The 27,569-nt window shown below is 54.1% G+C and overlaps 1 protein-coding gene across 1 annotated transcript; it reads left to right on the top strand.

The window, feature by feature from the left end:
• Positions 1-4,572: 4,572 nt before the first annotated feature.
• Positions 4,573-27,367, top strand: FAM163B (family with sequence similarity 163 member B). Its single transcript, XM_037398957.1, has 3 exons — positions 4,573-4,667; positions 25,672-25,787; positions 25,952-27,367. Exons 2-3 carry the CDS (start codon positions 25,695-25,697, stop codon positions 26,339-26,341), a joined length of 483 nt encoding a protein of 160 aa, XP_037254854.1. The 5' UTR covers positions 4,573-4,667; positions 25,672-25,694; the 3' UTR covers positions 26,342-27,367.
• Positions 27,368-27,569: the final 202 nt, after the last annotated feature.

Here is a 27,569-nt window from a genome sequence, read left to right on the forward strand (position 1 = left end):
CCTTGGCATACGGTGCCGGTCACGGGCTTGGATATTGAACACAGCAAGCGTGGAGCATGCTGACGCATGGCACTGGGTAATTCATCTGTTCACGTTAAAACCAGTTATTTAAGAAGCAGTTTCTCTCTGTTGCTACTTTGTTAACTCTGTTATGCAGATGCAGCCCTTGGTGCTCTGAGGTTGTTGCCTTCAAGGACAGAAACCTCTCAGAGTAACACATGGCAGTCCTAGCCCTGGGGTGTCCTCAGCTCCCCACCTGCCTGAATCAGTGCTGGAAGCCACGGCAGTAGGTGCAGGAGGGGCACGAGGGCCACCAAGCAAGGTCTCGGTTATGGGCAGTTGTTAGGGCTGTGTTCATGAGCTGGCTGGTTCCTGCATCATGGGTTATTAAAGCAGTGGGAAGAAAGGCTGCTACGGAAGAGCATGAACCTAGGGATCAGGCTGCTGTTCTCACCTAAACAAAAAGTTTGCATTTAAATCCAGTGAAGGTGGCTGAGGTGCTGTGAGCGTGTACTCATGTCCCAGCGAGAGGAGGAGGATGCGGTGGAGACCCTTCAGACTACTGTCATGAATATTTGGGATCAGCTTGGAGAGTGTCCAAGAGAAGGCACCTCCATAATTGTGGGGAAAAGGTCCATCAGGACCAAGAAGCAGCTATCGCTACAAGGAGGTAAGCCTCCGCCTACACAGCTGCACACGTGGGGTCCTATTTACTGCTGGGGAGCTTAAAGCAAAAACAAATACCGGGGAGCAGCAAACAACAAGGCCCTGCCCTTCGGAATGGAAAAAGACAGTATTTGGCAGGTGATGACAAGGTGGTGTTGTCACTGTCCCACACCTAAACCCACTCCCAGGGTCTGCCATAGGCAGAAGCTGCATGGCATGTGCCCACGAAACGCGTGGGGGTGGTATATCAGAGCCCTAATGCTGTGTTTCCCTGGTGGAGCGAAGCACCGGCAGAAGCCACGGGGTCCTTTGGTGACATTAAGTGCCCTCTGCTACCCTGTTTTGGGTATATGTGTATTTTATCGCATCCCTGTGAGGCCATGCGCTTGGTGTGCGTCATGTCCATCAAACTGCAGTTGCTGAAAGAGGCAGCCTAGAAACAGCACCGCTGTCCCCCAGGCTGGCAGAGAACTGGGAATATGGGCAGAGAGCCGGGCACTGTCTCAGCAGCCCGTTGCTCCCAGCAATTGTCAGGTTTGGTTGTGGTGTGTGGTCACGTAGCCCCTTGGTGAAGGGGGCTTGCAGGTGGAAGATGTCCTCAGGGTCATGACAACCAGATGGGAACCTGCCCTCCCCTGATGGCAGCGCATCATGAATTGCTCCTTGGGGGTGGAGCAAGCTGGAGGTGGGGATGAAAAGCTTGATGAAGATCATACAATATTCCTGGGCAGCTTGATCCCAAGTCCTGAGTCAAGTGTGAGGAAAACAAGAATTTTTGGGTGCAGGAGTGTGAATACATGAACTCATGGAAGGATTTACACTGAGAGTAACCCGCTGATGGTGGCGGAGGAGGGCAGGTGATTATAACCTGAACCCTGTACTTAAAACCTACAAATTATTTGGCTCTTGGCTGCTGTCGGTCTGTTTATCCCACAGACTTGGCAGGCAGAGGACACTTCCCAAATGGCAAGAGGGGTTGATAAAAGTTGTGGCTGGCCAGCTGCCACCTCTTGAGGCTATCAACTGACTTCCAAACGGCAGGTACTAATTAGCACTTTGCTTCTGTAAAAAATTATGTTGTGAAAAGCATCACAGCTCTTTGTGCTCTGTGTTTGTACAGCCCCTAGCATGACGAGACCGTGCTTATGATCTTGGAGGTCTTGCGCATCACTGCAATATAGAAATACATTATTAAAAACATTGTCTCATTCATAGGTAACTGGTCTTCACAGAATTGCTCTTCGAGTAAGCAGAGCTTCAGAGTCTGGAAAACAAACTCTATACTAAACTGGAAAACAAGGCAGCCCAAGTATTTGCAAAGTCCTTGTTATAACATTGTTTTTTCTCACTTCTGTCCTGGGCTCAGATGAGCGGAGAATCGCTTTGACATACTCCCTGGGAAGCACCAAGGCTGTTTATTGCAGTGCAGGAGCCCAGGCGTAGAGACCAAAATGAATGGCCCAAGCAAAGAACCTCTGTAGTTGTTCGTACTTCTGAAGAAGGACACAATGATAAATCGCTAGACAGTGACATTTGACCCATAAAAGTAATAAAAAGCTAAAATTGTTTTTTTTTCCTGGCATAGCTTTTCCGTATCTTTTGCACGTAGTCCAAGCAACCTTGAGGAAAAACTAACAGGAACCATGACACAGACTGTTCAGTACTAACCAATATGGTCTGTAATAATTAAACAATAACAGCCATAAGTAGACACTCTAAAGATAAACTGTATTTTGCCCCTGTGCTTTCATTTCTTGTCATTAGACTGGGTGGCTTGCCTCTCAGATCTCTGCACAGGCGTTTGAACTGCATGCAAAGTGTGCCGAAATTGCTGGCAGTAATTAGTTTATTTAGGGAGCAATTAATTAAACGTGACTGTTTCCCTCTCTATAGATTAAAAGAGTGCTATAAGCGATACAGTCTTTAAAAGAGAAGATGTGCTATTAAAGGACCAGAGACTAATTATTCTCATCAGTCAACAAGGACAGTGCGAGTATCGACGGGCTAAAACAGTCATAGAGAAAAATGAAGTTAGCTCTTAGGGATCGCCTTGGGACCGTGGGCGCGAGCGAGGCCAGGGAAACGAGCGCTGCAGGGCGAAAGTCACGGGTCACGACAGACAGAGGCTCTCCAGGGGAACACATTCGCCTATCCAATGTCACCGACGGAGGCTAGCAGAGGTGGTGGCCTGCAGGAGGGTCCCTGTGACCTGAGGAGTTCGACAGCTTGTAGAAAACGTGGGTGACAGCTGCTGAGGCTGATGGCAGAGGGTGCCATCAGGCAGGGCTGGCAGGGACCCCTGGGACCCACGAGCATCCTGCGTGCCTGGTGGAGCACAGGCACCGTGCTGCTCCGCAGAGCCTGGGATGCAGTGGCAGAGCTGGGGCAGCTTTTTCTTCCCTGTCACACCAGCTTGGGGACAGGGGACAACCTCCTTTCATGGCTGTGATGGTTCTTTCTATGCCAGTGCCTCTGCAGGTTGCCTACCTGCTAGAGGGGTAGCGCTGACTGGAATTGGCAGGTTTTGTCCCAAATTCTGCTCTTACCAAATGCTGCTTTTTTGGGCACTGGGATGTGACTGCCACCCGGACGCTATGGAAGCCTTGTGAATCCCTGCTGCCAGCGTCACGCCTGCCCCATGTGTCCCGGCACCTTCGCAGAGAGCCATGGCCCAGGAATTCTGAAGTTCTGAGGGTGTGCAGAAGCGGGCAGGGGTCTGGGGATGCCCCCTCACCGGGGGTGGCTGTTCCTAAGACCCCACAGCAAAAGCCACCGCTCAGCTCCTGATGAGCCCCACGGGGGCAAAGCCATGGCACATGTGAGGGGTCCCAGGACCCTTGGGGGGCTTATCGGGGTCCTCGGGGGGCTAAGCAGGGCATGCTGTGGGCTTTGCCTTGGTTCCCCCCCCTCTTTCTCCCTGCAGGGGGGTGGGATGCTTTCCCAGTGCCAGCACCAGGGATGAAGGCTCCCGAAGGTAAACCATGTGTCCCCAGACTCCATGGGGGGGTGACTCAGTTCTGGGGAGGGTGACTGGCTCTGTGAGATGGTGCCCCAGCTCTGTGGGGGGTGTGAGTCGGTTCTGGGGGGAGTGACTGGCTCTGTGAGATGGTGACCCAGCTCCATGGGGGGGGTGACCGGCTCTGGAAGGGGGTGACCATCTCCAGGGGGGGGGATGACTTGGGTCTGTGAGGGGGTGATCGGGCTCTGTGGGGGGCTGACCCGGCTCTGTAAGGGGGTGACCGGCCCCGGGTGGGGGGGTGGGGGGGAACTCGGATCAGTGAGAGGGTGCCCATCTCCATGGGGGGCTGACCCAGCTCCGTGGGGGTGTGATTTGGGTCTGTGAGGGGGTGACCAGCTCTGTGGGGGAGTGACTCTGTTCTGGGGGGGCTGACCCGGCTCTGTAAGGGGGTGATCGGCTCCCGGGGGGGGTGCGTGTGACCGGTTTCGGGGGGGGAGTGGGGGTGTGTGACTCGGCTGTCGGGGAGGTGACCCAGCTCGTAGAGGCCACCCCCCGGGGGGGGCTCCGAGGCCCGTCCCGCTGCGCAGCCAGGCCGGCAGGCGGGTGTCGGGGCCCGGCGGCAGCGGCCCGGTGCGGGGCTGGGGTCGGGGCCGGGGTCGGGGCCGGTGCGGGGCCGGGGGGGCCGCTCGCTCCGCGCTGCCGTCAGGGGCGGCCCCGGCGGGGGCGCGGGGCGGGGAGGGCGCGCGCTCCCCCGCAGCGCCGCGGTGCCGGGCCCGGCCATGTGCCGCGCGGCGCTCAGCTGCGGGCTCGCCTGCTCCGCGCCGCCAGCCGGCCTCCGCCGACCCAGCGCTTAATTGTGTTGTTCGGTTGGTTCTTTTTTCCCCCAAATTATTTTTCTTTAATCGGTTTCAGGTGGCTTTTTTTTTTTTTTGCCCCTTTTTTTTTTTTTTTTTTTTTTTTTTGCGTTGATGCTCTGCGAGCCGGAGCCGGCGGGAGACGCGGTCCTCACCTGAGAGATCCGGCACAATTCCCCCGTTGGAAGGTAAGCGGGGAGGGGGCGGCGGAGCTCCCCCGGGCTCGCCTGGGCTCCTTCTCCCCGTCCCCCCCAAAGCGAGGGTCTCCGGCGCTGTTTTCCCCCTGTTTGCATCGCCCCCCGCCCGCCTCTCGGCGCGTTGTAACCTGCCTGCGGGCAGCGGAGGGGAGGGGGGAGCTGCCGCGGGGGACCCGCAGCTGAGCCCCGCGCCCCGGGGGTGCCTGCGGTGAGGGGAGCGGGCAGGGGTGCCCGGCGGGGGGAGCTGGGGCTGGGAAGGGGTTCGGAGCCGGGGGGCAGAGCGGACAGGGCACGGAACCGCACAGCGGCGGCTCCCCGACAGCCTGTCTCGGGGGCGGGTCAACTCCTGCCGCCTTAGACCAGGATGAAAAATAGCGGGGTGCTCCAGGCTTGGTTTATCCCTGGTCCTACGGCATCTGTAGTCCCAAAGCCGTGCCTGCGAAGAGGATCATGAAAGCATCTCTCGGGGTTGGGGTGGGAAAGCTGCCCCCATCCCGTGCCTTGCCTGGGTGTGTGGGTCCTGCCCTCTGCCCTGGGGACACCTCGTCCCCCTCGCATGCTGGGGCTGCAGCTGGCCTCGCTTGGTGACCTCTCCGGGCATCTCACCTGGAGCCATGCGTCTGGGACAAGGCTTTGTTCCTCTCTCATGCCCTGGCCCCAAAGGATGCAGGACAACCCCCCTCCCCTCCATCCAGATGGGTTTGCAGAGACCACCCCAGCCCCAGGTGAGGCAGCAAACCAGCCCGCTAGCTCACAGCAGCGAAGCGATGGTGATGAAGGGGACCCAGAGCTGAGTGCGAGGAAGATGGTAGCACCATTATCTGGGGGTTGGTTTTGTCCCTGTTTGGTTAATAAAGCAGCCGTCTAGGGCTGTGCTCTCAGAAGCACATGGACCTCGTTCTGTACGTTAAAGATAGTCTGCAGGCTGGGGTGGGGGGGGCTGTGGGAGGGCGAGAGAAATCCCCCAAGGGAAGATGTCTTTTCATTTCCCCATATCGACTGGTTTCAGACAGGATTATTTATACTTGACATAACAGATCACCACAGTTGGAAGGTAGTGGGGGTGCGCTCATACTCATTAAGGTAGACAGTTTTCTGACAGAATAAATTAAAGGTAAGAGAAGACTGCACTTTGAGGTTCAACAGATTGTCTTCTAGCCTGAAACGAGTAGTGAAATCAGCATAAAACCTAGGTGGTAAAAGCATGTGCTTCAGTCTGTCGTGATTGCCTGTCATTTTAGGAAACCTGGCAGATATCCCAACGTTAGAGCGCAGACGGTATTCCTGGGTGACCTCGTATGAGCCGAAGTGTCCAGTGTGATGGAGTTTTTAGTCATTGTGTCTTGTCATCCCTGAGTAAGCATCTGAATTATAATGTCGTTAAGGGAAAATAGTTTACATAAATTGTGCATGGACTAAGTGCCTGAACTGTCTGCACACCTGTATTTGGGCTCTTGCTCTGTTGCGATGGTGTGTGAATAACGGAAGGCTGTTTGAAGTCTTTTGTGGCTGGTTTTTGTCTTGTCTGAAAGGAGCAGAAAGGTGCATTACGGCTGTCAGTTGGTGAAAAGAGATCTCAAACACCTTAAAGACCGTGCAGCTGTAATTAGAAGTGTAACCTCCTTCCTCGGTGTGTCAGGATTTCTGTGCTGTGGGTTTCTGACGATGACAGGACCTCTTAAGGAACAGTGCTGGTGCTCAGTAGATATAAAGAACTTCAATAAAATCCCCCGCAAAGAAACTGATGTTGATTTATCACCCCTCAGTACATTGGTTCTCCCGTATGAAAGATGCGGGAATGTGAGGGGAAGGGAAGGAAACAGTGTTTATTCTTTTCTGTTTTCTCGTCAGTAAACACAGATTACAAAATACAGCCTGTTCTTAAATACCTGTGCCTACCTGAGCACGAAAGAGTTGCAGAACATTACCTGCACTGTGGTTACTGCCTGTATCTCCGCTGTGTTTTTGTTTTCCAGCAAAGCCTGGTAGATCAGCCTAGCTGTCGCATCGCCTCCTGATCCTTTTCCATTACAACTGCAGCAGTCCCCAAACCCTCATGTAGGTGACAGACAGTCAGGCCTGAAGGTTTGGTCTCACAGGCTTTGCAGTCTAAGGAGAACATGTTCAGAAGTGGCTAAGTGACAGAGGACTCGCTGTCAGTGGCATGGTGACCCAAGTCTTTGTAAATCGCATGCCTAAAGCTGCAGAGCACCTGCTGACCCTACAGCTGTACCCGAGCACCCCTCTTAGGATCCTTTAAAAGTTTTGCTGGATCCCAGATTCAAAGATGTAGAGGTGCTTAATTCCCTCGGGCATTTATGTGCAGCCCCGGAGAGCTTAGCTGCATCCTCGCGGGCTGAAGAAGCCTGTGCCACCGATCTTTGGTGACATCAGGATATGTCCTCAGTGCCCAGCACATGGGTCAGTGGGGGGTTTGCAGCTGGCCAAGGCATTTACCTAACTCAGACCTTTTCTTTTGGCTGCGCAGTGCCGAGTTGTATTAGTAGTGCTGGTGTCAGAAATGGGGATAACTTGGTACCTTCTCACTCATCGTGTTCTGGTCCCTGGCTGTCGTGTTGTCATGGATATGGATAAGGACATGGCCAGTGAAGAGGTGCTTGATGCCGGTAGGGCTCCTGCAGCCACAGCTTGCGGTGCAACTTATAACATTGAAACAGAGCAGGGAGGGGGTGGAGGAGAGGTGGCAGGTGTTGGGGCTGAACTTGCAACTTGTTCCCATTCTAATTTACACTTCTTCCCGTGTCATTGTCTGTTATCTCCTTCTCACGGTCTAATTTATTACAGTAGGCAGGATTGGTTCACCCTTTGCCTGAGAAAAAAAGCACTGCAGATTGGCAGAGGGATGACAAATAGGTTGGGGGACGGACTCTGACCCTCTTCAGACCTTCCAGCCACATTCACATCACAGCTGAGGCCAACCCCGGCAAGGCTGGGTCCCAAGAACCTGCGAGCCCCAGGAGAACAGCCCTGGGCAGAGGCCAGCTGGAAAGGCTGGGGAACAAAATTAAAGGTCCTAATAACATTTTGAAACATCTTGGGACTCATTTCTTCCTGGAAAGCTTAATAACAGCCATGACCCGTTAATTGCAGTTCAGGGCACCAGAGGGAGGACCTGGCTCCTGTGGACTGTGTGGTTCCCAAGGTGCCTGTGTCAGAGCCAGCGCGGAGCAGGGACAGGAGCAGAGCTGATTCAGACCAACATCACAATGCTGATGATTTCGCCCCATCCTACGTGGCCAAGAGTAGAGATTTCTCACTGGAGTTGGGGGGACAGCAACATAAACGGCAGCCTGGGACACTGCTGTGGGCTGGTGCTCCTCTTGGCAGGGCATGGCGTGGAGGCAAGAGATGAGTCAGGGGCTGGGGGAGTTCTGCTTACCCTCTCGCTGCAGACAGAGCTTTATCTTGCTCGTTGAAACAAGCACCTGTAATGGGTCAGAGCTGGTGGTCGGCTTCATTCAGAATAGTGGCACCAGGTGGGCTGGGACGTCTTCCCCAAGTTTGCCTGGCCAGGAGGGCAGCTCAGCGCCTCCTCACTGTCTCCAGTGCTTCTCTCCCCATCTCTTCCCTCCAGGACAAATGCCACCCGCAGCGACACACCGCCCAGCGCGGCAGTTTGTGAGCTTGCCGAGCTTTGCTTGACAGCAACACGAATTTTCTCCGCAGCTGGAAGGCGCGTGCTGCTTGTACCTGCCCATGAGCTACAGAGGGATGCAGCTCCTGCGCGGGGCTGAGCTGAAGGTGCACACAGCTCTGCGCCCTGGGAAACATCCCTCTGCTCCGCAGCTTTTATCAAAGAGATGGAAACTTGTCACATTCTCTCTGCAACAATATCTGACATTATCCGAGCAATTTGCCTTTGGTGTGTTTCCAAAAATAGTTAGGCCTACGGTAGGCACGGGTGACATCTGGATGCATTACTGTTGAGTTCAGAAACATTCAGTAAACAAGACAGCATCTATTGTTTAAAGGTTACTTCAAAAGACTCCTGGCGAGTTATCTGGCTGTGCAATGGGGAAAAGCCTTAATGGCACTGTGATAATTGCCTTTTTCTGAAGGACATTTTAAAGGAAAGTTACTAGAAACCCAAAAGCAAGTCTCAGCCCATCCTTGCCAGGCCAGGGACCTGATCCAACCTGGAAACGAGGAATTTTTCTCTTACTTCAGTGTTGGTTGGATTGAGCCTGGGAAGTGTGTGCCAGGCTATGGGGAAAGCAGGCTGGGGGCACAGATCGGGGAGCGGGGGGGAGACCACCAGCAGTTCAACAGTAAAAAAAGCTCTTGGATCAGCAGAACAGGGCAGCAGGATTCACATCAGCGGGGAGAGTGAGAGAAAGACCTCCCCGAGGCTCTGAAAAGGAAATAAATGTCATTAGCGGTGGATAAAGTAACCGCCTCTGAGCACCTGAGGCGAGGGCAGGAGGCTCTGCAGGGAAAGGGGGGCTGGCAAGGTCTGCTAGCTCTTGGGGGGCTCAGTGGGATGCTGTAGGAGCCACTCTGCAGCCCACATCTTTATTTGTCATTTATATTTATACCTGTTCAGATAATAACCTCCTTATAAAAAAAGAAAAAGCAAGGTGAGTGAATTTTTGGCAGAAGCCAAGTGCCAGCCATCATCCCCTTCCCTCGCCCAGGTGACAAGGATGCTGCTACCCGTGGTGGAAGGACAGAGATGTGGCTTTGCCGTCACCCACACCAGCCTTACATCTGCTTGTGCTCCTGGCAGAAATCACTCGTGGCTTCTTACCTTGGCCCCAGGGCAAACAGAATTAATTGTCGCCATTGATTTCATGCCCCTTGGAGAGCTGTGATGGGGAGGAAATCACGTCACTGTCTCCCACATCTTTCTTTCAGTTTTGCCACTGATTTTCTCTGAGAAGGAGGTGGGGGCGAGCGAGATCGGGGGGTGCCCGTGGGCTGCTGGAGCCGGCCGGAGTGCTCTACCCACAGCGGGACCATCCCATCCCAGGTGCTGGCTCCAGCTCTCCTCTGCCTTGTCTGGTGCTGCCGTGGTGCTTGCCGTGTTCCGAGCTGTTCCGAGCCCACACAGCCCAACCTGCCGCTCCTGGTCTGCCTTCCCCCTTCTGTTCATCGCTGGTGCTCCAGCCCTGCCATCCCACCCGTCCGCCACTGCCTCTGCTCCCCTGCCCTCTCCTGCCTTCCTTACCAAGATACCGATTACAGAAAACTTAGGGGGTGAGATAACCATTGGGAGCTGCCAGCCCGAAAAATTGACTTTGGTGAAAAACCTTGTGGGGATTATTTTTTTTTTCTTTGAATTGCTACTGAACTCCAGCTTAGGCTCTTCCAAGGCTGCACTGGTTGGCCTCTCTTGGGCAGGGGATAAAGGAGATGATCTTCTTGCTAGGCAGGGGACGAAGTTCTCCACACTGCCAGCTTTAGGTATGGCTTTGAGGCCACACTATGGCTTTTCTCTAGGTACAAGTTCATCAAAGGGTCTGAGCCGCAGAAGCTCATAAGCTCATTACGGTGGGGGAATTGCAAGCAGTGGGCATGCCACACAGCCGGGATTTCCTTCCTTTCTGCTGGAGGGGACTCTTGGCAAACTGGGAGGAAAAGTCCTCTGTGGTTTCATTTTTTCCTGGGCAGAGCAGACCTTCGTTCCTCAGCTTCCTGAAAAGCTGGGGGGAGGGGGGGGGACGACACACGGCAAACACACCATAATGTGCAAAAGTGGCTTCTTGTAGCACTGCCTGTTCTGCTCGTACCTGCAGAGCTGGCATCAGTCAAAGCCAGGCTGCCTCTTCGCTCACTGGGAGTTTCGGACTTTTTGAGGTTAAAGGGGAAAAAACACCTCAGCATTAATGAAAGGAAGGTGGCTGCCTGCGGAAAGATAAATACCCAGATTGCTGGGTGATGTGGCTGCTTTGAAACCCTCTGGGGACCACTGTAGCCTTGTGACAGATTCAGGAGTCATTGTCTCGGGTCACTTCAACTCAAGTGGATCAAAATGTCTTCATTTTCAAAGACTCGTAAACTGGCACCGATCACAGCAGAGAGATGTCTTGGACTTTGTTGTAAAAGACAGTCCACAGGCTCCATCGAAGCCGGTGCTTGCTGCGACGGTGCGGGAGTGTGCTGGGAGACAGAGGGAATTCACAGGCAAGTGCCAGACGAGTCCCTGAAGTGGCTGCGTTACAGCGTGCAAATCGCAGCTCTGCTAAAGCATCCGCTCACAGGCACCATTTCCCGTGAGAAAAATAACTTACCTACAAATAGCTTTGCTAATTTTTATGCCAAATATTCCACCTTTACTCCTCTGGGCTGTTGGGGTTTTTTTCCCCTAGGAAATAATACAGGATTTTCTGAGGTAGGGACCGGCAGAGACAGTGCAATCCCAGTACAGAGCTCATCTTCTGAAACCCGCATTTGCTTCCCCATTTGAACAGAGGGTGTTGCTTGGGCTTTGCCGTGCGGTTCGCATCCTGGTTCCCCTTGCTCTCAGTGTGGATTTGTTTGAAGCCCTGTCCTGGATCTTCCTGCCGGAGCTTGGGCAGACCATTAACTCTCTCCTTTATCTGTTGCCTGCCTTTATAGCTAGATCACAGCTTGTGCAGTGCAGGGAGGCTGGCTCTGATGGGTGTCTGCCTGCATTGCCCCTGCAGGCAGTGGTGCTCCTTCTTCCTTCTGGTTTCCCACCCTGGCATCTGCAGAACAACAGTGTGCGCCTTGTCACTCTTTAGTTAACACAATGTATGTGACTTACATAGCAAGACAGGATGCCTTTTGTGGCAATCCAAGCTAAAAACCCACCCCCGTGGAGAAAATATAGTATGAAGGCTGCCAGAAGCTCAGTTTTGAGCAAGTGCTGCGGTGCCCCGGCTGCAGGAGGGTGGCCGAGGAAATGCACAGCTTCACTGTTGAGGATCTTTCCCGGTCTCCTCGGCAAGCCAGTGCAAGCAGGGATTTACAGAGATGCAATTTATAAGGCTCTCATGTGGAAGGAAAAGGAGGTGTCTTGGTGTGATTGGTGTTGCCTGCTGGGGAGCTAAGCCCTGGGAAGATTAGTGCTGGGGCAAAATAGCCGTGCTGTGAGAGTGCGAGTGGAGCTGGGAGGGGAAGGGGAATAAGCGTTGATTGGGGGTTGCTTTTAGGTGAATTTTGTCTCAAACCCCTCCAGGTGCTCTCTCTGATCCAGCTGTCACCAAAGCCATCTTCTTACTGATTGTGCCCGAGTCAAAGCAGGGCAGCTCCGGGCTGCAGCACTGGGTGCTGAGCGGGCTCCAGCTCCAGCAGAAGCTCTCAGGGCATTCTGCACCTTGGGGACATAAACCCCCTGTGCCTAATTCTGGGCTGGAGGTGCCCGCTGTGCAGGGCATCACAGAGCAGAGGAGCGGGGCAGGCTGAGCTGCAACCAGGATTTCACCCCAGGGGCTGCTGCATCTTCACGGCTGCTTCAGCCGGGGTTTGTGAGCAGGATGGTTCCGGCTGCTCTCTGCAGGCCTGGTGGTGTCCCCTCTGGCCGGCGCTGGATGTGATCCCGTGGGCAGGTGTACCCCCCTGAGATAAAGACAAGCATAATACGTATGCAATTAATATTAGACAGTTCCAGCTTGCTTTTTCTGATTTGCAACAGTTTAGCATTACTGTCTTCTCAAGAGTTATTTCTGATTCTCATGGTGGCTCGTGGGAGCAGATTCAGCCCACAGAAAGTGGGGTTTTCTTGGTTGCACATATTTTCCCTTGTGTTTCTGGCATCACATCTTTGTTTTTGTTGTATTTTTAAATAAAACAACATAGGTTATAGAAAACACAAGACGGTGATACTGGTTTCTGAGAAGCCAAGCACTGACCTTGCTTGCTTTCTGGATATCTTTGTAAATATTCTATTGTTGAATGTTGGGACTAGCAAACAAAAGGGTTGGCCTCTAAAATACTGTCTGACTTGATTGGTAGTAAATATAAAGCATGAATATTGCTGGGCTATGGCAGTATTGTTGACTGCAGAGGATTAGAGTTGCTCAGCCTCAGAAATGCGTAACACTGGCATGCTGTTGCTGTTGCCAGTGCTTGGGTTTTGCTCAAAAAGCAAAGATTTACAAAAAGAAATACAGACGAGAACATTTGCAGGAACCTGAAAAGGAAAACTTTGATACGAATGCTAACGTTACAATTTCACCTGAATAGCAAAATATTGTGCAATTTTGTGATGTCCTAATTAAAACAACCAGAAGCAGAATTGAAGCCTCCTGTGATCACAGCAGAAATTCTCGGGCTCCCACGCTCTGCCCAGCCTCTCTGCTGTCAAGCCCTGGCACAGTGGCAGCCAGGTTGCAGGATGTTTTATGAAAGCAGTGAATGTATTCCTGATTCCCGGAGGAGACCTGTGGTCTGTTTAACCTTTTGAGGGGCTTCTCCTGCAGGCAGAGCTCCATCACGAGTCGGGCGCCTGCATTTTGGTCTGCGGAGGGGCACTCTGAGGTACAGGGTGATGAAGATGTTCACACTTGCAGGTCTGGGTTTTGTAAGACTTAAACTACAGGTTTCAGTGTGGTTTACCGCTGAGGTGGGCTGTTAACAAAGTCCACATTCATACATCATCTTGCATTAACATGCAGCATCAGCATGGCCAGGGTGATGTCTGGAGAGCTCAGAAAATCAGCGTAGGTTCAGTGAAAGGTTTTGCTACTTCGGTTATGTTCATCACAACTGCAAGGTCAGCTCTGGGGTGGAAAGTGTTATTTAATGACGTAACATACCTACTTCCCAAGGAGCTCAAGCAAACACATTCAAGCAAAGTGAGGGGATGCGGAGGGTGGAGTGGGGCAGCGCTGGCCTGTGAGTCTCCTCCTGCTTTCTGGAGGCATTTCTGTGTGCATGTCCCCAGGGGCTTACGTGCTCTGAGCCCCCCCGGGGCTGCAGGGAGCACAGCCCACCCGACAGCAGGGGCTGCTGCGGCTGGTACCCTCACCCATCTCCCTTTGCAAGGCCAAGGAAGGGCTCAGGGCTCGGGGATGATGCAGGGCGCTGCTCTAAGGCTTGGCTTTCAAAGAGAAGATACGTGGCATTTTCTGGTCCTTTCAGGTGCTGCAAGTCAGTCATCATTTAACCAAGGAGGGCGGAAAGTGCAGCCTGCTCGGGAAGGTGCGGCAGGGGAGTGCAGAGCCTGCCGGGTGCAGGCACCGAGCGGTGGGAGCACCCTGCCCCACCAGCCTCGCCTGCCTCAGTTTCCCGTCCCGTTGGGTGCCGGCGGTAGCATTGCTTTGGCTCCTGGGGGAGGTGAGAAGGTGGCAGAGGGAGCGTGCGGGAGCATGAACCACTGCATCGCTCTCAAGGGCCTTTCTAGCCTCAAGGAGTCATTTCAAAGGCAGGGGCTGCGTCTTCCTAATGCTGACGCTAGGCAAAAAGATCCATCACATGTGCTTTGATTTCTGAAAGATGCTGTCCCTGGGAACAGTCGATATTTCAAACATTTGATCCCAGAAGCTCTGTTAAGCCCACATGGTTTTGAGTAGAGCAATTTATGTGAAGGTTTTTCTCTGTTTCTTTATGCACCTAATGACAGTTTTCAGCTGAGCAGTGTGAATTACTTGATCTTTTCCGCTTTTTTTGCTTATGGTTTTGTTGTTGTGGGTTGGGGTTTTTTTAACTCTGAGTTAAATCTTTCCCTCTCTCAGCTCCCAGGAAAAGCTGTAAATTAATTAAGGTGAGGAAAAAAGGAAAATTTACCGGAACCAGCTCAGAGTAAGTTGCCAAGAATCTGAAAATTACCCTCTCAGACGGTCTGTATTAATTCCCCTGATGCAGCAATGATAAATCCTTATTAAAAAGGATAACATAAGGAGATTTTACTGCCTGTAGGAAAACTCCTGGCCACAAGCAATGAGGAAGCCCATCGCCTTCTTGTTCATGATCAGAGCGGTTTGCAAACATGTGTGTCCTTCCCCATGAGCCATGGTGCCGACACCAGCCCTAAGCGTGTGATGTTACCGTTGTACGAGGCATGGGTGCGACACAAATCAAGCCCCATGTCCCCAGGTCCTGTGGGCAGTGACTCTGCGTTGGCAGCAGCACTAAATCTCTGCACATTCACTGCTTGCCTCAGCTCCCCATCCCTCTGGAAGGCCAGCCCTGGGAGCACCATGCAGACAGCAATTTGAATGAAGCAGATTTTGGCCTCTGACCATATCAAGCAGCGTGAAGGTGCATGTCTTGCCGTGCTGACCAGAGAGGGGCTGGGAGGGCTCCTTCCCTCCCCACCTGCAGATGCAACCCCCATACAAGCAGTGGGTCAGGCAGGGCAGGGAGCGCAGTGCTAGCTGCGTGGCAGCCTCACAAGCCAGCCTTAACATTTCTGGGTTATTTCCAAAACCACTGAGCTGTCTCTCCACTTCTTTATTCATGCACCGTGCTGCCTTGCTGGGCTGGAGTGGGAAAAACACTCTGCTTGCTTCTCATTACACAGGTTGAACCTCAGCCTTTGCCACAGCAATGTAAAGCTGTAGCTATGGAAACTCCCTACCCTTTTTTATGATTTTTTTTTTTTTTTAAGGCAGCAATGTATATCTCTTTGGAGATCCCAGATGGGGCTGCTGCTGCCTGCGCGGTTGTTCTGGCAGCACCCGGGGAGTGACCTGGTGTCATGCTGGAAGCACAGAGCCAGGTCACACTGCAGGGAGCCTGTGTCACCAGGGCAGAGGAGCAGGGACTGATGAGGAATAAGCAGGTTGCACGGACAGCCAGAGCCCAGGGCAGCTCAGGAAACAGCCTGTGACAACAGGGTGCTGGGGGGGACAGCGTGGGGCTGATGGAGGTGCCATCAGCCACCCATGCACAGCTAGGGAGGGCAAGGACAGAGGGGTGCTGGCCCACCTCCTGCACATTACTGTGGCCAAATGGAGGGTGGTCCCTGGAGCTCTCAGGTTGCTGCATTTGATGATCACCAAGGAGATGGTGGTCCCTGCTGTCTCCACCCCAGTCTGGGTCCATGAATCCTGAGGAAACGAGAGTGAGTTGTGCAGCTCACAAAGGCTTTAATCTGCCGAGGATCTTCCCGTCCCACGAAGCTGTGCTCATACCTCTTGGAAATGCAAAGCTGTTGGATTTACTGCTTACTGGAAATGTACACTGTCCGTGTCCTTCCTTCCCCAGCCCCTGATTGATGGCTCATCTGCATCTCAGGACATCTGCAGGGGCCGTCAGGTCGGGTGTGAGGACTCATCCTTCCCAGCCAGCGGTGTAGGGGGTGGAAGGGGAGTGGAGCTGATCCCAGTTCGCTCCTTACCCAGTGCCTGGCCAGGGGCAAGCCCCTTTATTCTGGAAATGGGCTGATATTTGGTAGATTTCAAGCAATGGAGCTTCAAAAGCAGACCCTTAACCACCCCAGGGCTCAGTTTCCCTGTCTGTAAAATGGGTATTGGCGTAGTAATGCTTTCCCTCTCCGACGATGCCAGAGCTGGAGGGCGCTGGGCTGAACCAGGGCTTTAGCTCAGGTGTTGCCAAAGGCTGGACGTGCAGCTGGGGCTGGCTGCTGGCTGCCGCCCTCCTCGCTGCTGCGCAGGGGTCTGCCTGGCTTTGTGGCTGCCTGAAGCAAAAGCTAAAGGGTGCAAACAAAAGCTTTGAAGCATGTAGTGTTTCTAATGGCACGGGGCTGAATCGCAGCAGCGCTGACTCAGTCCATCTCCCCCAGGGCAGTTGCTGGCTGTCTTCCCCTAAGGATGAGGCTCCATGCAGACACCGCTGCACAGCCAGAGCCAACAGATCCCTGGAGCAGGGTCACCATGGGAGCTGCTGCTTCTGTTGCTTTGTGTGGCCATCAGGGTACCAAGACTTTGCTGTCCCCCTGCGACGGTGTCCCTGACCCATTGAGAGCATCGTCCCCAGGACTGTCATGGATGGGAGCGCTGGACCCATCCCAGCTGCGGTGTTGGGGACAGGAGGCAGCTCCGGCTCCCAGCCGGGGTTGTAATGTGCCAAGAGTTCAGCCAGTGACTGTGTGAGTTCTTTCCCATCTGCATGCCCCAGCAGTCCTGTCTGAGCCATGAAACTCTGCTCTCGAGGCATTTTCCAGGAGATGGGACAGCGGGAAAGCTGGTGTGAGCTGTTGGTGTGAGGCACCAAGTCCCGTGGGCTCCCGGGGCTGTCAGGCTCTTGGGGCAGCAGCGGCTGCTTTTCAACCTCAAAAGCTTTCAAAATCCAGATGAATGGAGCAATTCTGGAAAGAGTTGCTCTTTCAGAAGGACCAGTTCCTTTTTTTCCCACCTTTGATTCATCATTTCAGCAACATTTTCTGACAATTAAGGCTTTTTGATCTTTCTGCTGGTGCTCCAGCAGGCGGTGCCTTGCTGGGGGGCTGCGGGGAGCAATCGTGCAGGACGGTGATGGAGAGAACTGCCCGCTCGGTGAACTGGGCAAGAAAAAGTACTCATCAGGGGTAAGATTTATCATTAGTTCTCAGTAAGCTAACCCAAGCTTTTCAGGTTGGCCAGAAGACATTTCCAACCTGCAAAACTGCCCTCCTAGAAGCCCTCGGGGTGGGCAGGTGGGTGCTCCCCACCCTCTGACTTATTTCCCACTCAGCAGCAATTGCAGTAGCTTATCTCAAGCTGCTAATACCAAAACCTGCTCTCTCTGATGCTAATATCTCAGGCTGACTAAAACCATAATTCAAGAGGCGATTAAATGATGCAGGGTGGAAAGACAGCCTGTCTTTCTTTCTTTTTTCTTTCCTTTTTTTTGAAGGAATTTAGGCTGCTTATGTGTGTTTGGCATTATGGCCTGCTTTCCAGCTGATGCATGGAAATAATTCCTGGTCCTGAAGCAGAGTGTGATCGTTTGGACAGTGAAAGGTGGAACTGGGGAGGGCAGAACCCTCCGGTGTGGTTTGACAGCAGGTCTCAAACCCTGTCAGAGACCAACTGGCCACGAGCCCCTGCTGCGACACCTCACCGTGCACCCACTTTGGGACTGGTTTTTGGGTTCACCTCTCCTGGGGTGATGCCAGCATAGGGCTGGTGTGCAGGCATGCACTGCTGGGCAGCGCCGAGTCACTAGCATCCCTATCAATGCCACTAGCATCCCTATGGAAGCCTTTTAGGATGTAGCTGTACAGTTTTACACAGGGTCAGAAGGGCAGAGCAGGGTGAACATACCCTGCGTTATTCTAGGTGATGCTGAAGTGTCTGCAGACTCCTTCCCTGGTCCCTTTGGGATGGAGATAGCAGCACCCTCAGGTTGGCCCCAGGGGCACTGGAAGGGGACATTTCCAAGGGCAGTGCACGTAGCATCCAGGTGATTCAGCATTTTCCCCCATCTCTCCCCAATGGCACCGCTGCACTCCGTTTAGCATCTGCAGTCATTTAAATTCATGCCTGGAGTTGTGCTTAGTAAGCCTCAATGCCACTTTGATGAGCTGTGCAAATATTATTTTTCATTAGGCGTGATTTGCTTGTATTAAATGACATTATTGCCTCATTATTGCCGAGCACATATTCCCTCTTGCGCACTGCTGGGGCAGGCATCCCCTAGATCGATGTGCTGTGAAGGCAGCCTGCTTAAGTGTGCTGAAAATTCAGACAGCTCACTACGCGCTAATTTCTGTTTTAAAACCTAACAATGGTAATTGGTGGGAGGGGATCCCTAATTCTCCCACGAACTCCTGCTTTTTTTAAGTTTCAGGAAGAACCTAAATTGGGGAGTGGCCTTGCTGTATGATGCATCTCCCCAATAGCCTGGGTCTCCTTTGGTGGGTTTCACTACCAATGAGCTGCTCTGGCGGTGCCATCGCTAGCGGGGACACCTGGAGGGATGAGGATATGGTGTGTCCTCAGCGTCTGGAGAAAGCTTGTACCACTTACTGGAAAAGCAGTGGCTTTTCTAGGAGCTTTTGGGCTGCCAGGCAGTATTTAACAAAACACTTTGGATTATAAAATTCTGGGGTTTAATGATATATTATATTGTTGTTATATATCGTTATATGGGACGATGATAAGAGCAGGCAGAAGGAGCAGGTCACCGTGGTATTTGACCATCCCTGTTCCCCATCTCAGCCCAACCGTTGGCACTGGGGGAGCATTTCTGGCTGTAAAGGACTGAGCTGAGAATGGGTAGAGGAGGGGAAAAGTCCCTGGCCTCTCCAGTCCCCTGAAGGAGTTTATCTTGGGTTATAATTGATGCAAATACGGGGGATACATCCCTCTATCAGCCCGATGCTCATCTTGCATTAGCCTGATGTACCTCCAGGCTTAACCCTCACTGCTGGGACACTAAAACCAGCACGGGAGAGCACTGTGGGCAGAAAGGGCTCTCTCACACCCCAGCTCTCGTCACCTTTCCATGGCTGTGGCGTTGTCCCCCTGCCCTCGGCCATTCCCAGGCACCCTGTGAGCGCAGCTGCCATCTCAGCCCTGCCCATGCTGTGCCATGCAGGAGCCTGGAGGTGGCCGGGATCCTGTTCTGCAGAGCTCAGCACTATTCCAGCAATGTCCTATCTGCTAAATAATTTATCAGACAGTGTGTATAGATTGTCTTTGAAATGTGTTGTTTCTGGTTTGGACATCAGTGGGAGCTGAAGTACCGGGGTCTGTCCCAGCGGGCAGGAGGGCTGGGGGTGCGTTGGCTGGGGAGAGCCACGGGGGTCACAGGCAGAGCTGTGAGTTACCTCTGTAAGAGCATCGGTGGCTTCTTGTCATTGGCTTCAAACCAGGTGGTAGCTCTAAGGCCACCAGAAGGCGACAAGCAATTTCAGGTGGGTGTGAAATGTTTTGCTCCCCGTTCTGGTCTGTTGTTTAAAAGCCCACAGCAGCATTACAGCCTGAGAGTGCTTGCCCGGACCTGGCTGCATCTCCCATGTGGCAGAGCCCTCTGCAATGTGACTCACTGCCAGAAATCCTTCTTATTCCAGGGGTTACCAGTAGTGGTTGCAAACTCCCGTTTTCAGGGTAGGGAAAGCACCTCCTGCTTGCAGGAGCTGCTCGGGAAAGGGCTGGTGTCCAGGCAGAGATGGAGGTGAGCGCAGTCCCGGCGGGTGCGGGTAGGAGGATGGGGCTTCTGGGATCCCCAAACCATCTCCAGCACCCAGGCGGACGCTCTGCGATGGATGACTCTGGGAAATTGTGAGCAGCGTTCTCCACACAGGGGGCAGCAGGGGGTGAAGTGCTCTCCGCTGAGAAAATGTTCAAAAGAAACTTGGAGCGTGGAGTGCCTGGAGATACGGGGTGTCCCACATGAGGAAGCACTTGTGTGGAGATGGGGAAGCACTGATTGATGAGACGCAGCTCACCTTGTCCTTGTGTTAAGGAGGGCTCAGATGGTCTTGTTGAAGCGATGGGTCTGCAGGCACTGAGACCCCCATGCCCCTCCCCCAGCCCACCCATGGTCAAGCCTGGCTGTTTCAGTCCCTGCTGTATGCGCAGAGCAGCAGCCCCCAGGCCAGGAGTGCTGCCATCAGGAGGAAGAAGGAGAAAGGAAACGAAAGTGATGCAGCCCTTCTGCTTAAAGTGTTTCTCATATGGAAAGCCACGTTCTCTGCCTGTGTTTCTGGCAGCTGCCCTGTCCGCTGGCTCCGTAAATGCAAAGTCTTCTGCTGGCACGCTGCCCGGCCGTTCCTAGCAGCCCGGCTCTTATTCATTGACTGGGTAGGATTACAGGAACTGGGGGAAATGCAGAAACAAGGCTGTATTTGCCACCAAACTGGTTTGAGCTCCTAACTTATTTGCTGCTTTCCCACCTCCCAGCCTGGTGGCTGGTGGCCGGGCGGTGGTGTTGCTTCGCACCGGTGCTCTCTGGGGTTTGCCCTTGGACACAGCCATGGCGCGCACATGGCACTGGGGGGGCAACGGGAGAGCGTAAGCCTGGCTTACCCTGAAACTTTGCAGCATCAAGGGCTCGGGTCCGATCTGCTCTGCTCTGGTCATTTTATTCTAGTGTGATTTCTTGTTACTCTGGGCTAAGGTCCTTGGTCTCGAATGCTGCTCGAATGCTGTGGGGCAGGAAGCAGCAGCAAGACCCAGCGGCTCGGGGAAGCGGCATGTCGGACAGCCAGCATCACTCGTGTGCTCTCCTGCTTCCCCTCTCATGCTGAGGGCTTGTCCTTTCTTCTGAAGTGGGGCTCGGTCAGCAGTGTCGGCATCAGGGTTTGTGGTGCGTGGGATGAACTGGGAAACAGCCGCATTGCCCACCCAGGGCAAGACCCACGGAGCTCATGACCCTCCACCACGGAGGGTCAGACTTATGCTCCCCCTGTACACAGCTCCCCAACTCCCAGTTTCCACGTAGGACTTAATCTTCCAAACCTGAACGTGTCCCCCCCATTGAGGTCACTCCCTTGAGTCTTCTCCCCAGAGTGACCCAGCAAGCTGACCCACCACCAGCCATCGCTGTGATGCTTGGAGGAGGGTCATCCTGGGGGGCCATACTGGCATGCAGGGTCGCTCCCCCCCTCGGAGGCCCTTCCCAGGGGTGGGAGGACACCCACGCGCAGCAGGAGCAGCTCGGCCAAGCACACAACACGGCCAGGGATGTGCTAGTGCAGAGCAGAGCCAAGACAAGGCAGGATGGTGTTACTTCAGGACACAGTGCTGGCCTCCTCCGCTCCCTGGGAAGGGTGGGGTGGGTTTTTTTCCCTTTTTCTCTCCTTTTTCCTTCTTGGCCATTTGGAAGTGCAGGGCAGAGCTGATCCCTGCTCGTCTCTGCAAATGACCAGCAGAACAGGCAAGGGCCAGAGGTCCCCTGCAGGACTCCTTGAGCGTGGGGTGTTCCTGGCTGCGTGATTATTGTGGTGGGGTCTAAGCTCCTGCCTGCTCCAGGGCTGGGGTACCAGCCGTGAGCAATCCCATCAGCATTCATACCGTGCTGCCACTTGTTGTTTCCTATCTAGTGTAACTGTTTCGTTTAAATCTCCAGCCTCTGGCGTCAGGCGAATAAGAGCAATTCCCAACTCCCTTGTTAAACAGAGGGCTGTGCTGCTTCTGGCTGCAGGGCAAGCAGATGCCAGGGGTGCTGGGGGATGCAGGCAGCACTACAGTGGGACACACCGTGGGCTGCAGCTCTTTGCAAGTAAGATACAGTCCTCTTATGCTGGCACAGTTCCAGTGGGATCAGCACTCACCTTTTTTTGTTTTCAGCTAGGACAAAAATGCTTTGAGGTTGGCTGTGTTGCCGTGGGGTTGGGAATAGGGATGGTATGGCATGGCATGGCGTGGCATGGCATGAATGGAAGCCCCATTCATTTAAAGGTCAGGCCTGAAGACTGTTCTTAACACCTGCAAATCCTAGAAGCTGGCTTAACTGGGCATTTGAGGGTCTCTTAAAGAAACCCTGGAGTCATCTCCTTAACAGTCCCCAGGTCTCCTTCTCCCACAGCCTCAGCAGGCAGGGTCAGGGCAGGCCACATGACCGATCATGGCTGCAGTGCTCCAGCACCTGGACCTGGAGCTCAGCGGTTTGGAGCGGTGGTTAGCCGGGTGTTAGCTGGAGCCTTCGGACGAGCTGAGCTCAGCCTCCCGCCCCGGCTGCTCTGAAGCCTTCCTCCCACGCAGGCGTCCCGAGAGGCACTGGCTGCACAGCCGGTCTCTGCAGAGCCAGCCCAGGAGCAAGATGCAGCTGTGAGCAGCCTCCCCCTGCACCAGGCACCCTCAGCAGTCCAGGGGCCATGTTCAGGATGCTGGGGGGGGGGGGTGACGTAGGATGATTTCTTATTGGCTTCCCCTTCTCCTCTCTGCATTGTCAAGTGCAATTCTGTGCTGTCCTATGCTCTGTTGCCCCCCTCCAACCGCCTGAGTTGGGTTGCAGCGCATTGGGAAGGTCCAGCAGTCCCTGGTGGCAGTGCCCAGGTGAAGCGAGGAGCGGAGGCTGATGCAGACGTGGCTCCTAGTGAACAGCACAGCCTCAAGGCCCACATCCTCAGCCACGGCAGGGACATGCAGGGGGTGTCAGTGAGGAAAGAATCTCCTGTCTGGGACTGGAGCTGATGGGAGCTCTGCTTGTGTCTTCTCTAGGCTGCAAGGAATAGAAAAAGCCATTTTCTCACACCCTGTGATTTCCCAGCTGCTGCAGGGCTGCAAGGGTGCCTGCAAGGATGCTGCTGCTATAGTTGCAGCAATAGATGACTTGGTAAAAGCAGGCAAGTGGAACAGGATTGTGTCTAAAACCAAGCAGCACATCCAGGAGCAACCTGTAGCCACCATGCAGTGAAGTGTCTTTGGTTTGTTGCAGCAGGGTACTGGGGAAGGGGATAGCATTGCACCCAGGCTCCTATGTGCCCGCACCAGCGTGGCAGCTCCCAGTAGTGCCGAGAGGCACCGTCCCCTGTCACCCCGCAGTACTGGGGACTGCTTTCCTACAGCAAAGGGCTCCTGGGCTGGGGGCAAACAGCCTGTGTAGAGCTAGCATCCCCCTGCCGCCCCTTCCCGGCTGTCTGGCAGTGATGGAGGATGTGCTGGGGGCTGGATTTGGATGGGACAGAGGGGCTGGGGGGGGGGGGTCAGGCATCCTCGGTAGCTGGAGGGCTCCTAACATTACCGAGGGGCGAGGAAGGAGCCAAGCGACTGTCTGTTGGGACCACATCTCTCAGTGCCTGCGTTCCTAATACCAGGGCTCCTGCATACTTTCTCCAAGACCACAGCGGAGCTGCAAAGCACTTCCTTTTACCAGGATATTTATTACTAAATATATGAATCTGGGAGCCTGTGGAGCGTGAAATTAGGAACAAATGTAAAAAGGAGGTCTAGACAGGAATTGTTCTGCTTATGGGCCTCCACAAGCTCTGCTTTCCTCCCCCTTTGCACACTGGAGAGTTTAATGCTTCCAGGTACGCAGCTTTAATCAGACAAGTATGTTAGGGGAGGAAAAAAGAGCAAAATGCAAATGGCCTTGCTTTGCATGGAGCAGTAGCTGCAATGCCATGTCTGGCTGACCACAGCTGGACAGAAACTGAAAATTGGCTCTGTGTGACCCTTGCTTGTCCCCCCGGCATAGGTGACCATTTAGTTAAGGGGCGAGGAAGCTGGGGAGCCTGCCCTGCCGGAGCCCTGCCTGCCATCTCGGGCTGGCAAGGAGCTTGCTAAGATGCTGATCTCTGGTGGGTGCAGCACCCATCCCTGAGAGGCTGAGTCCTACCACCCCAGTACCAGGTCCAGCACCTGCCCTGTGCACCCCTGCCCTGGCTTTGGGGTTTTTTTCCATGGGGATTGCAAATGGGAGCAGCAAAGGACCCACAGACGGGCATTTCCACCAGCTCTGCCGGACCATTGCATGTGCCCGCAGCACCCGGTGCAGCCCAGGGTTTGCAGCCTGTGCCTCCATCCCTCTTTAAACAGGTATCAAAGTTGCTAAATCACTAATCCATTTTCTGCAAACCCTTCCCCTGACTGTGTTCCTCCCCCCCTGAGCCTCCTCAGAGCATTTTGCCCGAGGAATGAAGGCAGGATTTGGCCCGGCACTTGCCCCATGGCTGCGTGGTGCTAGAAGGCGTTCAGACATCATTATAAATTACCTTCCCTCCTACAGCGCTGCTCAGCAGCAACATAAAATGTGATACTGCTTTATCCATTCAGCACTTACCCAACTTTAGCAGGACATTAAGCGCCTGAAAATATGCCACAGATTTATTTTCTTTGGAAGCAGGTTAAATCCCTGACAGATACAGTTGCTTTTCCTCGGGTGCTGAAGTAATTTGGGGCTGGGGTGGCTGGTTTTTTGTTTTAACCTGATAGCATGAGCTGGAGGCCAGCTTTGTTAAAGCGCTTGTGGAATAGGTGGTCAGGGTGTGATTTCTTTCTTAATTTATGTTGCTTCTCCTGTTCCCAGACTGATGCTTGTGACACTAAAGGGCTGCTGGAGCCTTAGCTGCAAAGTGATGCTGGTGTTAGTGCCACTGTCTATGTAGCTGCTAGCAGGTGTGTGCAGGCAGGTATGTGTCTCCCCAGCATCCTTCCTGTGGCAAAAAGAGCTTGGTCTTACTCTGCGTGGGATGGAGGGGAATTCAAGCCCCACCCCCCAAGCTCTTGGGGCAGGGATGCTCAGAGCAAGACCCGTGCTGGTGTTGCGGGGTTCGTGCGCTGCGCATGGTGCACAGCATCTGCTTTCTGGGTGAGCCCAGCAGTGCAAGAAGCAGGGACCTTACACCACTACCAGCTCTGTGTCAGCACCCCCATTCCTCTAAGAGGCACTCCAGGGAGAGAAGAGTGCTGGTGGTACCCCAAAGCATGAGCATGGGGCCAGGCTGAGCCGTGGCACCCTGTGATGTCCAATGCACAGGGTCCCGGCTCCAGTGTTTGCTGTGGTGAGAATGAAGAGCTTGCGAGGCTGTCAGAAGCATTATCCTGGGGTGCCCCCACAGCCCCCTCAACACTGTGGCTTGGCCATGGCAAAGGCGAGGAGCTTGGTGGCTCCTGCAGCATCTGGACGCATCCCATACCTCAGCTCGCTGCTCAGGGATAGGAGAGCGCCTGTCCCTGCAGTCATTAAAGGCTCGCTTAGCAGCTCCAGTTATTCCAAATTAAAATACCACATTGTTTTCATGGGGAAAATGGATTATAGGCTCAGAGAAAAATGTGTACAACTCAGAAATCCTTACAGCAAAGCTCTTTCTCCCATCACTGAAGTTCTCTGCCACCGGGCAGGAGCTGCAAGGGTGCACTGGGTGCTGGGCAGAAGGTTTTATTTCCCTTGGGTTCCCCCTCCTGCATGAAGAAGAGCCTGATGTGACCCCAGAGCTGCTACTCACCCATTCTCTCACCCACTGCATGAAGGTTTTTTTACACCACCACCACCACCACCACACACACCCCAGCACCCTGCAAGGTGGCATTTAAGGGGTACAGGGTCTCCCTGATGGCTTTCACAGGTGCCCAGTGCCAGGATCTCCTGCCCATCACCTCCCACAGAGCCCTCCTGCTTCCTAGCTCCTTGCAAACAGGGCTGAGCTGGGAATTGAGGGTCTGCAGCCCAGTACATCGCCCAGCACCAGCCTCACCCTGATCCCCCATCATCCTCCGTGTGCTCACTTTTGCAGGCTGTTAATGGAGAAGAGGGCGGATGACAGCCGGGACCGTGGTCATCACAGGTGGAATATTAGCAACTGTTATTTTACTTTGTATCATCGCTGTCCTCTGCTACTGTAGGCTCCAGGTAAGGCTGGTGGGGATGCGGCCCCCAAAGATGCTGCAATGGGGAGGGGAGACAGCAGGCAGCCCCGTGTCCTCTGCCTGCCTGTCCCCAGGGCTGGCATGCACGGAGCATCCCCTTGGGATGCCAGCTGAGCCTGCCGGCCCCACGGGGCCATCCCATTTCAGTACTACTGCTGCAAGAAGGATGAGTCCGAGGAGGATGAGGAGGAGCCCGACTTCGCCGTGCACTCCCACATCCCGCCGCTCCACTGCAACCGCAACGTAGTGCTGACCAACGGCCCGTCCCTCTACACCTCATCCCCCTTTGGCAAGAAGCCCACGCCAAGCCGGCCGAGCTGCCCCGGCTGCACGCCGTATGAGCCCCCCACCTTCTTCCTGCAGGAGCCCCCCGAGGAGCTGCACAATGGGGGCGACCGGGTGAGCTACAAGACAGTGAGCCAGGAAGATCTCGATCTGCCGGTGAGCGTGGCCAACCTGCAGGCGCTCAACCCCAACCGGCTCTCAGCCATGCGGGAAGCCTTCTCCCGCAGCCGCAGCATAAGCACTGATGTGTGAGGCGCTGGCTGCCCACCCAGCCCCTGGAGCATCACAGCGCACCTCGCCACTGCTGCTGGGGCTTGTAACAGTGGGGAGAACTTTTTGAAATTCATGGAAGAGGGTGGGGGTTTTTTTTGCGGGGGGGAAAGAATGTATTTCTCTGTTCTGTAGGCAGAGATGTGCTAAATGGCAATATAAAGGGGTAACAAAAAAACAAACCCGGAAGGGAAGCATGGGGGAGGGTGGTTGCAGCTGGGATGCAAGGTTTTCTAGCGCTGCGTTGCATTTTTTGTTTGTTTTATAAAGAGGATTTTGATATTGTGCATCCTTTTAATACAAACGCCCCTCCTCAGCATTCGGCTGTAGTGCCGAGTGATGACAAGCAAGCGGTGGAGCACACGGTTGACTGCAAAATGGCTCATGCTGCAAGTCAGCCGGCACCTGCTGCCGTGTTGTGGGGGCATGCTGCAGCCCACTGCTCCTGGCCCTAGTGTGCATACACCCCCACGCCCCCATAGCAAAGCAGGGCTGCTATTGCCCACGCTGCTGCCACCCCCTCCTGCACCTCTCTGCACTGCAGCTCTGTATGTGCGTGCACAGCCCTGCCCTATCCCCAGGCTATCTTGCTCCTCAAGTTGGTCATTTATTCCTGGGTGACAGGTGCAATTCCCTCAGGGTTAGGATGGCCAGTGGGTGCACAGCCTGTCCCTGCCCCTGGAGCCCCTGGAGCGCCCCCACAGCCCCCCAGTGGAGCAGGGCTGGGGGGAGTTGCAAACCAATTGCATTACCTGGCTATGGAAATGACACACAGGGCAGTTACGGATGGAGAGGTACACCTGTAGCTGCCCTCTCTGAATAATCAGCACCCCTGCTCCAAATAATGCCATTTGCACCTTCTGATTGAGGGCTGGGTGAGCAAGAGTGTCATCATGTATGTGCCCAACCCTTGCATGCACATTTCTACATGCATCTCTGTTGGTTTTTTTTAGAAAAAAAGAAAAAAAAAGCCATGACACTTTCTCTCCATGCAGGAATGTGTCAAAACACTTTAGATTTAGGCAAAGCCACCTCTTTTGCATTTTTCATCCAGCCGTTTCCCACAGCTGGGCAGCCTGGCAGGGGCTGCGGCACCGGCTCTGCCCCAGCTCCGTGGGCCACGCTGGCTCCAGGCAGAGCAGGCGGCGAGGAGCTGGCAGCAGAGAGCATCCCTCTGCGCTACAAACCAGTGCTTTGGGAGGAAGACATG

Source organism: Falco rusticolus, chromosome 9, assembly GCF_015220075.1.
Source record: "Falco rusticolus isolate bFalRus1 chromosome 9, bFalRus1.pri, whole genome shotgun sequence".
NCBI lineage: Eukaryota > Metazoa > Chordata > Aves > Falconiformes > Falconidae > Falco > Falco rusticolus.